An 11,070-nucleotide genomic window follows, 5' to 3' on the forward strand; every position below is an offset into this window, starting at 1 on the left:
GACTTTGAAAGTTGTACGAAATGAATAAAATGTCTGTGTCTGCGTGTCTTATTTGTATTGGCGCCTGCGTTCACTGCACTTCTCTTTGCCAGTTTCTAACAAAAAAAACTTTCTTATTAATTTTCCACAGGGCTTTACACGGAAAAGCCTTGCAACAGTGTGTGTTGGGAGAAAGTTTAATCCAAATCTCTGGATGACAGTTTAGTCCCAATTGCAGTTGTTGTGATTATGAAGTGATTTTAAACGGCATTCTTGCCCAGAATGAACACATTTTACAGTCGCCCGTCAGTGACCTCTTTTCCTCTTGTCCGTCTTGTGCAGGTGTCAGAGGGCTGCGACTACATGTACGTAAATGGGAAAGAGACCAGAGGGAAGAACAGAGTGACGCTCAACTTCACGTATGGTTTCTTAAGTGCACAGCTGGAGATGAGCGTGTGGATGCCACGGTTGCCCTTGCTTATCGACGTGGCCGATCCGGAGCTGAGCCAGATCAAAGGCTGGAGGGTCCCGGTTCATACCGGAAACAGAAGGTAAGGAGGTCCCACAAGCTGATCCTGAAGATGTCAGAGGAAACAAACAAACACCCATTCCCAGCTGTTGTTCTAGACCAAGTCACATTGCGTACACATTGGCTAGTATAAACTTAACTTGATTTCTATTTTCTAGGTCTGCTATTTCCCATATAGTCCTAAACTTTGAGTTTCATCCATCCATCTTCTACTGCTTTATCCTCCACATAAGGGTGCTGTACCAATCTCAGCTAACGTAGGGCGATAGGTGGCGGTACACCCTGGGCGGATCGCCAGTCCATCGCAGGGCCACATAGAGACAAACAACCATCCACTCTCATGGTCAATCTAGAGTGTCCAATTTACCTACACCACTACACCAACCGTGTGGTTCATTTTGAGTTTCAACTCCCCCCCCCAAAAAAATGGAACAGCAACAGTTATTTTACTTTTACCTAGGGTTGATTTTACTGTGCCGGAGTATGTGCTCTTATTTTTCCTTGCTGTAGTATTATTTATTATTTACGAGAGTGTACAGCACTTTGTGACTTTTCTCTGTGAAAAAGCACTATATAAATAAACTTTTCTTACTTACTTAGTTAGACATGGCTGAACCTGATTTTGAAAGAATCAGGTTTGTTTGTAAATGTTTTGATTCCATGTTTGCAAACTCTGCTTAACTTAAATCTGTCCAAACAATGAAAAAGGTGTCAAAGTCACAGCCAAGCAAAAATAAACCAGATGTGATGGAGTTTAACATGAGAAAAAAATATATGAAATATTAATTGTGACTTTCCTGTCACTTCAATTGTATTTTAATTGGCATTTTCGTATGTAAACAACCACCATTTGCACCTTCAGTGCATTGTGAAAAAGAAAGAGGTTGATTCAAACGCGTGGTCGTGTCTGTGTCTGTGGATTGAGATGGATTCAATCACTCTGACAGATATGAATCGATTGTGTACTGTACGTGCAGTCAGTCATTGTTTGGTGCATTAGTGGCCGGGGCACTGAAGAGGCAACACACTTGCCCTGGAGATAAAGGTTAGTGGGGTTTCACTCGATAGTTACAGTGAAGTCATTATTTTTCACTCAATACTCATGATAATGGCCGACTGACAGGCTGTTTTCTCTATTTTCCCAACATTCAATACCTGGCTCCAGACATAAGCAGATACTAGGTCAGAGATGGTGTGTGTGTGTGATTGTAATGGCTTACACAAGCTGACCACACAAAAGGCTATTGTCATTTCCTGTGTCGCTGTTATACAGAAGGGTGCGGAGTAGAATGTAGCAATAATTAGCAAGAAACTTGTCATGATTGATGACCAGATGACCTTGTTGCCTCTGTCGCTTTGCACTATTCAATATAAGAAAATAAGGCTTTGGTCATCTCCCGCCTCGACTGCTGCGACATGCTGCTAACAGGCCTCCCGACCTGTGCTGCGAAGCCGCTACAGATGCTCCACAACGCGGCGTTGGTCTTCAATCAGCCTAAAAGGCTGCTCAGTGAGCTCCACTGGCTACCCCTAATTCAAATCACTGATGCGAGCCTGCAAAGTGCTCCATGTGTCTGCTATCACCTATTTAAATGCTCTCCTAAAGGCTTACGTTACCCCTCGACTACTCCGTTCATCAAAAGGATTGTCTTCTGGCGGTGCCAACACCCCATACAAGACAATCCAGAGTCTTTTCGTGGGTGTCGTTCCACGCTGGTGGAAGGACCCACTGAGCGCTACCCGAACAGTGGGCGTCCCATCTTCACGAGGCTCTTAAAGACCCAGCTCTTCCATGAGCATCTTCTGTCCTAGCTCTTACCTTACCCCCCGTCTCCCCTGCACCATCTCCTTCTGCACTTGGATCCACCTCTGCACTCTCACTCCCCCTCTGTCAGTCCACTGTTACAACCAGTTAACGCCAACACAGCTTCATGAATAATGATACTGTGCTGGATTCCACTGCCTGGGAACTCGATGAAAGGCATGAGGGCACGCGGGGTCGTCAGAGTACTGTACAGTATTAATCTGCTGCATGAGCCGCCCCAAAAAACGGATTGCAGGAAAAAAAAAAAGTTTGTTTGCCGCCTGCTTGTGACTCGCACTGATTTAATTCAAGCTGCAGCTCAGTCACGTTAAGCTCTGACCTCAGGCTATATAATAATTATGTGTATTTGTATTGTATTTCTTGACGGGTGATTTCTGCCTGCAGTGTAAAAGCCCACCTGTGGTGCAGTGTGTGGCAGACCACCTGTGCTTATCATAATTGTATGATCATCGCTGATGATGGTGGGGGTTGAGGCTGGTTCACAGCTTAACCTCCATCACCCACAGACAAACCACAAAGCCATTGGATGCCGGATAATTCCACTTAAATTCATTTAGAGGGAAAGGTCACACACAGCGGGCCTCGCGTCCCCGCGGCAGCAGCAGCAGCGAGTCCATCGCCGGCCTGCAGGAAACCACATTATGTGTCCAGATCAGAGTAACTACATTGTTTTTACAGTGTCAATTTCATTTTAATATGCTCGACTAAATAGCAACCTTTTTCCTTTAAATTAGTTTCAGCGCCGTTTATGGAACAATCTAATAATTTGGTTGTAGATTGGTTCATGAAAACTGTTCACCTCATACACAGGTGAAAACGCTGCCGTAAGTTCTTAACCCTGCACCCATGGTAAAATGCTGCAGGAATAATACACAACTCCTTACATGGGGGGGGTGTGTGTCTTATAGGCCACATATTCGTCTTCTTACATGCTTTTGAGTCACAGTTACGATTCATTTTATATCGCACGTTCAGTAGTGACGTAAAGTAGCAATAATTGTACAGAAGTCAGAAAAGAGACAGCTTTGTCTTAGCTTTTTGTTCATAAAAACTGTGACAATTCAATCTGATTTAAAATAAAAAGAGTACTTTTTGCTCAAGTATATTTATAGTTGGTGAAAATGAGAAAAAAGGTTTTAAAAAAGCAGCTGAAATGCTCTGTTTTCTAAGGGTTAAACAATGTATCATGCAGCATTTATCCATCAATATTATGTGATAAACTGAATCAAATGAATTCATAGCTATACTTCAGTTCAGCTTCATATTTAACATACACGTCATTAAAGTTAATATCGATGCCTTGTGTGTGTGTTAGGTCGACGTGGGACAGCGATGAGGATGAGGACATGAGGAAAGGCAGGGGCTGCATGCTGCAGTACCAGCACTCGGCACTCAGGGTGCTCACGCCGTTTGTGGCTCAGGCCGCCGCTGCTGCTCCGTCAGACCTGCTGACGGAATCAGAAGAGGCTGTCGAGTACTTCCTTGGTCCGGATTGGCAGGTAAAAACACAGCCAGCACTCATAATGACAATAAAAAGCTCCACGTTATGACGAGATATTTCCACGTTGTTATTATGACAAGCAACCTCATCACCTTATATGACAACATTACCATGTTATGAATGATCTTATTATAATGTCATAGCTTGTGTTGTCTTTACATGAAACGCGTCACGTCAGGTGAGACTTAAGCGGCTTATTTTCATGATTTCATTAAGTTCTTCTTCTCGCTGTTTGTGTGTTTTGTATCTTTTTCATTTTTTGTTGAAATGCAGATGAAGAGACACGCGGCCCGTCTATGCCAATATGCCGTTACCATGGTTGCCTGACATCAGCTGTGCTGTATAGGGCCAAGTTTCGGTTAATGAGATAACGACATGACAAGTTTCTTATGTTATAATGTGATAAGGTTGTACAGTGTGTCAAAACGAATTCTCAAACTCTTCATGTTGTTAATGATTCCATTTTTAGTGTTCTGGCAGGGCAGCAGCACGTATGTGACACATCGTTTGTGGAATGATAATAATAATTTAAAGGGGCCATTTGTAAGAATATGTGTCATATTTACTAATGCAATAATCATGACGTGACACAAAGACAGTAACAAAAGGAATCTTTGTTTGCAATCTTTAGTTTGGTGTTTGGTTTGTTTTACCACACACTGGAACTGAGCTGCAGCGATGGGTTAGAAATGGTGAATTGTTACCGAACATAAAAAAAACATCTCATCTAGAGGAGAAGCAAAACAAGAGTTTGCAGTGGAGATGCATTACAGCATGGACAGCTGAAAGTGTGGAGAAAGTTGAAGAATTTTCTCCTGCAGAGGAAAGCAGCTCAGTTTCAGCTGAGGTTAACTCATGCTCTCTCTCATACACTCTCTCTGTTGGTGGATATCATATCACACATTGCGTTCTCCTCTCATTATATGATGATTCCCTGCTGGTGTTGCACTTCATCTTTCAGCCTCTGCTGCTGACACATGGAAAATCAAGTGTGTAGACATGCGTTGAACGTCGTATCGCTGTACTGGCATGAGTTGTATTTGAAAATTCGGCAAAGTTGTGACGTGGTTTGGAAGTAGAATGGCTCTTCATCTTTTCCGACTCACAGGTGGACGTAACCAACCTCGTTCACCGCGCTCTAAAAGTGGCCGATCCTGACGTAGCCGTGGTACAGGACGCGGCGGTGCTGCAGGGACGGTCTGTGGGGACGACTACTGTACAGGTGAGTCATGAGGTGCGAGCGTAAGCGCGTGGTTTTAGCAGTTTCAGAACATGCTATATATACACACACACACACACACTCTTGAAGACGACTGCGCTCGTTGCAGGTGCTGTCCCCTCTGACGTCATCGGTCCTGGCTGAGAGGACCATCAGGGTTGTGGATGACAAAGTGAGCGTGACAGAGCTGGGAGTGCAGTTGATTTCTGGGCTCTCTCTGTCCCTGCAAGTCAGCCCAGGCGGGAGCAACAGGGCCATCGTTGCCACGGCAACCGCACGGGAGCAGATCACGCAGCTCAAACAGGTAAGCCACTGGAAAATTGTCACACACAAAGCATAAAGAGTGTGCGGCCGCAGCTCGACAGTTTGAGGTGGTGCTTGTCTTGTTTTATGGCGCTGGGTTTTTTTTTATTGTCACTAATTTTCAACCTCTTCGCAGAACTGTAATAAAAGTGAGCGCTAAATCGCATGTGTGTGTTCTTTAATACTGAAACAGTCAGTGTAGATTTTTCATGTAAGGCACTACCCCATCATAACTGGACACACTTAAGCACTGTTTACAACTCCACTGAGCACACCTGTCAGCAAAAGCCCATAAACTAAACCGGTTTTATCTCAGAACCAGCACAGACACTAAATTCAGCTCACTTATAGGCTGTGAAGTGAGTATTTATTCAACTTATAGAGTCAATGTTACCCTCTTTGAGGAAGCTCTTACGATCACAGCCATTCTTTTGCCCATGTGTAAAAGTCAATGTTAAAATGGTCCCGTGTGCATTATTCCGTTAGAAGTGTGAATATTTAAGAAACAAGCCGCAGGCACTGATGATTGTTCTCTTTTTACTTCATGCATTACCCAGGAAACACTCCCTGCATGAATAACAGCAAAAAAAAAAAAAGTTTGTTTTGATTCTCAGTGATAGTTTTTTTCTTTTTCCTTTTTACTTGCTCAATTATGGTTTTCAGGTTCACACAATCTGTTTAAAAATATTCCACATTCATGTGACTTTTAATTGTCCCCACACAGGGAGCAGTAGCTTTAGATATGCCCCACTGCAAATAGTACAGTTCATAACTGCTTTTTTTGGTACACCTTTTGTAAATGGGAAGCTTAAACGTGTTTTATTAATATATCCTATCTAGAAATAAAAGCAAACAAATAAAAAGATATAATGCCTTCGGCAGAGAGCATTTGAATTCGAAGAATTGCCTCAGCAGAACACTTTTATGCAGCAATGACTGCAGGAATGCAATCATATTTATTTCTCTTTGCTCTTGCAGAATGTAATCTCATTGCCTTTGCAGCTCTGACGATCACGTGTGGTTATCATGCTGCGTGAAAGAGCACGAGAGGCAGACAGGGGCGCACAGATGATTGTTTTAAAAGCTCACTCACACATTTGCAGCCGTGGCACCTTGCCCATTCTAATGGGCATCGGGCCACAATTAGCCAGTGCAGAGCTGTTTGGGAGTGAGAGCTCACTTTACCTATCGTACACTGCCACAGTGCCTTTGTCTGCTTCTGTCAATATGAACGACCGATCCTGTCTGCAATGGAAAGCTGTCAATGTTCCGCTCGGGGCGATTCATAATGTATTCCAACGTAGAAATATAGGTTATAGGTCTGTGGCAACCCAGTAGCTCACATTAGTAACTGGAAATAGGTCACAGTACTTGGGATTGCATTGGTTTACTCTGCTCTTAACGCGACTCTGCTGTAGGTGTTGTTCCCCAATTAAAAAGGACTTCTGTCATCTCCTCTGTGTCCACTTTAGCTAAATTATGCAAGAATTTGTACAGGCAATTTAGCGTTATTACCAATCATTAGCATATTTTGTACTTTAGTGAAGGCAAAGGTCAATATTTTTGAATGTGTCCTGACATTGTTTGCGTCTTCTCTCTCCCTCTCGTGTCAGGAAGCGGTGGTGAGCTGCTGGGTCCAGTTCAGCGACGGTGCGGTCGCTCCGCTGGAGCTGTTTGACCGCAGCGTCTACTCTCTGACCGTCTCCACCCCACTCGAGGGAGTGGCCACCGTGCGTCGCACCCCGCTGTCCACGTTTGTGGTAGCGCAGGGTGAAGGTGAAGGCCAGGGGGCGCTAGTGAGGGTGGAGCTGAGGATCTGCGAGGAATGCCAGAAGTCCAAGAGGAAGAGCAAACTGGCAGTGGGCACCGGGCTCCTCCGAATTAACTTCCAGAGCGGCAGCAGAGCCACAGCGGAAAGCGCAGGAGGTAGCGGGGTCGGGACGGACGGAGAGAAGGGTTTTGATGGAGGCGGATCACAAGTGGTTGGAGATCTGAAGTCTACAGTGACATCCCAGCGTTCTGTCACAGATGTTGATAAATGGTCGTTGAGAAATATTCTACCCGACAAGCAGCAGTTCACAATTGCCGAGGAAACCACCACAGACGCACGGTCTACACGGCATGTGCAGCCGCGCGTCGTGTGGATCGGAGCCACGAGAGGGAACCCTTTTACGGTTGTACCCACGACGACCCTGAGCTCACCAAGATTAAACACTCCACTGAGTATCGCCACACCTGTAGCAACAACACTAGGTGGCATCATTAGAGGTGAAGGGCAGAAGAGAAGCTACGGAAACATGCTCGAAAACCCCGACTCCCCCCCGAACAACGACATTCCCGAAGCGGAAGTAATAACGAAATATGAAAAAACCAAACCGAAAGCACCTAAAGTCATCGAGAGCGACCTCATTCAGACATTCAGATCCATGTCGGACTTGGAGATCAGCATGTATGCCTTAGTGGGGGTTTCCTGTGTCGCCATCTTGGCTTTTATACTCAACTGCGCTTCGTATAATCTCTGTTTCCGTAAGCACAAGACTCCCATACAGGCAGGGCCAGGCCCAATCCCCAGTGGGGACCCGAAGGAGCACAAACATGACTGGGTGTGGCTGGGGAGCAATAATCACAGCGCTCCTCCTCCGTGCGGTGTCCCGACTCAAGTGTCCACCCTTAAACGTGAGGCTCATTGTTCTCTCAAATCCCAGCACTCCAAAGAATCCATGGGCCGCCACGGCCTGGAGAACCGGCTGCCCACTGTGAGCGCCCCCGCCGTCCCCGAGCGCACCGCCACCCTGGGCCGCAGCAGGACCCTCTCCCAGCAGCAGTTTCAGGCGAAGGCCATCGACCCCATGGCGAACCGCTCGGCCACTTTGTTGGCGAGGCCGCACCGCAGCGAGCCGCTGCACTCGCCCACCAGTAAGAGAAATCAGGTCCAGTTCACAACCTTCACCACGCTGGACATCAAGCACCTGGCTGCGCTGAAGAAGAACGGCGTGGACTTAAACTGGGCCAACCAGCAGACACAGCAGCACCAGGCTCCTGCTGAGCCGCAGATACCTTTACCTGACATTCCCTGGCCTGTCGTCACACCACTCGGAGAACCCCAGTGAGTTCACTCCTATTTGTGTGAGTGTATGAGTGTATAAAGGAGAGATAAAAATGCACTAACTTCCTATTTTTTGGTTCAATGGCCAGTTGCTTTGAAGGATGTGTTTACTGAAATGACAAAGACTATTTTATATTAATAGACAATGTAAAGGAAAACTGTAAATACAGTCGTGTGTAATGTGTATCCACAAAAACCTACATTTTTGTAGCACGCATGTTTTCTTCTATATAAAAGAAAACATGCATGTCATGTAAATACTGTGTGCTTCCATTATATCTATAATATTATTATTTCTACATTTCTAAATGAAAACTATTTAATTTCCTCTTCCTTTTGCGTTTGTACTGGTGTTGTGTTGCCCGTGTAGTAACAGCTCAAGACGTTGCTAGTTGTCAGGGTGAATGCAGTATACAGGAGGGATTATTTATTGGAAGTAAATCTATTCTTTTCTTGCCTTTTGTAGGTTTTTTTTCCCCTTTTCTCTTTTCTAGGATTCCTCTAGAGAATACCTGAATATTTTCCGAGAGAATATGCAACATTTATCAAATTACTTTGAGCAATCTGTTCTTGCAGGCATGGATACTTATTCAAATCAAATGAATGTAATGCAAATATAGTCTGCACAGAGTTGAATATGGACTTAGTTTCTGAATTTTTTAACAAAGTTACCAAGGGTTTCCAGGCTTCTCCCTCAGGCCCTGGTTCTACAATTTGTAAAAATGTCTAATCTTGGTCTCCCGACTCAGAGCAATACATATTTAACTGCAAGATTTTTCATGTGTGAATAAAAAAAAGTGTTGACGATGCCTTTTCTATGTAACAACCGCTTACATTTAAGAAACAAAACTGTGTTGTGTATTTCCTATCAGATCCTATTAATAAAGATCAAACAAATTGATTTGTTTTAGTTTTAATTCGCTGAAAATAGAAGAAGAATCACTCACAGCGAATGGTTCGGATTAAAGGCTAAAGCTCCGCCATGAATCAGTGGGATTTAATTATGTATAATCACTATTGAATGTGATTAAGGGCTGACATCATTGTTCAACCAAATGTCAGTCTGACAGCGGCGCATTCGATTTGACTGCCCGTGTTTCTGTGCTGCCGCTTCACAAAATAACAGTTCCACCGAGAGAGAGATAAAAATGGGGAAAGCGAAAGTAATCCTTGTTTTGTGCATTTTGACAGCGTCCCCAAAGAGCAGGTATTTTATCAATGGTGGACGCTTGCATATGATAACTGCAGGCTCATTTGTCTTCTCCGTCCTCCTCCCTGTGTCTCTGAAGTGACCACAGCTACACTTAAAAAAAAAAAATCACATTGTACAGGCTGTGATGCATACGCTGCAGCATCCCGGGCTTACACAAGCCCAGATAATCGGATGCCCCACACCTCAGGAGTTGTGGCAGCTGTGGATGTGATGGCACACATCATCACTTCCTGCTGCACAACGGTATCAGGTGGATTTAGAGTGCTGATAAAAGGCGATTTTAATAACTTTCTCACAAATTCTCTACCTACAGGCCCAGCATTTTGTATGTGTATAACCCTGTTTCAGTCTATTTATCTGTCCAGCAGCGCCGAGGGAAGTAAACAAACTCGCCTTGGAGATAAGCAGTTTCAAAGCTGTCTCAGTGGCGCATCGCAGCCCAACATCTATTGATTGTAGACCTGCCATTTCACACAGGATGCAGAATTCAGAAATGAAAAGTTCAGGAAAATACAGAAAAGAAAAAACACGATTAAGATATAGGCACTGAACTACAGCGAGCTTTCTGTGCCGAGACGGCTTTTTTTTTGATCCCACAGACTTCAATTTTTCAAACTCGAGTCGATCTCTTGGTCTGTTCATGTAAATCCAAAAATATTTTAAATGCCGTCTGTGAGCGGCTCTTCAGTTACATCATCAAATATACACTGTGTCGGATTTAGCCACATCTAAACAGTGAAGATGCACGTTTGCGGCTCTCGCCTCACCCTTCTCTTCCAACGTACTGTACGGCTGCCTTCAGTGAGCGTTAACCCTTTGTTTAGTTATGTTAAAACATACTGTACATACAGGGGCTATAAGAATCAAAGTGCAATGTAGTGTGTGTTCTATCCTTTTTTCAGCACAACCTAGAAAATCTGATGAAACATCTTTTTCATTTTCACCAACTATAAAACCCCACCTGAGCAAAGTACTCAAAAAATGTTTAAAACCGGACTGAATTTGTGAAATTTGGAAATACGGCACAGTTCAAAGTTCACTTGGAAAAATGGTCTATTTTGTGACTTCCGCACAATTATTATTATTATACTAAAAATGCGATACAAAATGAATCATGAGTTTGACTCAACAATGCATTTTTAAAGCCTGAATATGTGACCATAAACACACACACACACACACACACAGGATGTCCAAATAAGGAGTTGTGTATTATTCCCACGGCAACTTACCATGGGTGCACCTGCGGCATAGATTTGTTCTCAAAAGATATTTAATATTTCATGGCTATTGAATCATATCAATTGTAAAAACATAGCAACAAGGCCGTCATCAGGGCAAACGTTTTATAACTAGTGGTCATGTGATCAGAAATGACGGACCATGTCACAATCA

The 11,070-nt window shown here is 44.1% G+C and overlaps 1 protein-coding gene across 1 annotated transcript in view; it reads left to right on the forward strand.

Moving 5' to 3' along the window:
• si:dkey-1d7.3 (transmembrane protein 132D) overlaps positions 1-9,363 on the forward strand; it is a 32,389-nt gene extending 23,026 nt beyond the window's left edge. Inside the window, exons 6-10 of the mRNA XM_044013069.1 lie at positions 322-530; positions 3,649-3,832; positions 4,943-5,056; positions 5,163-5,357; positions 6,970-9,363. Coding sequence (XP_043869004.1) covers positions 322-530; positions 3,649-3,832; positions 4,943-5,056; positions 5,163-5,357; positions 6,970-8,466 — 2,199 coding nt within the window. The 3' untranslated portion in view covers positions 8,467-9,363. The remainder of the gene's footprint in view (positions 1-321; positions 531-3,648; positions 3,833-4,942; positions 5,057-5,162; positions 5,358-6,969) is intronic.
• Positions 9,364-11,070: the final 1,707 nt, after the last annotated feature.

The sequence above is a fragment of the Solea senegalensis genome, linkage group LG21 (assembly GCF_019176455.1).
Source record: "Solea senegalensis isolate Sse05_10M linkage group LG21, IFAPA_SoseM_1, whole genome shotgun sequence".
NCBI classification, from domain to species: domain Eukaryota; kingdom Metazoa; phylum Chordata; class Actinopteri; order Pleuronectiformes; family Soleidae; genus Solea; species Solea senegalensis.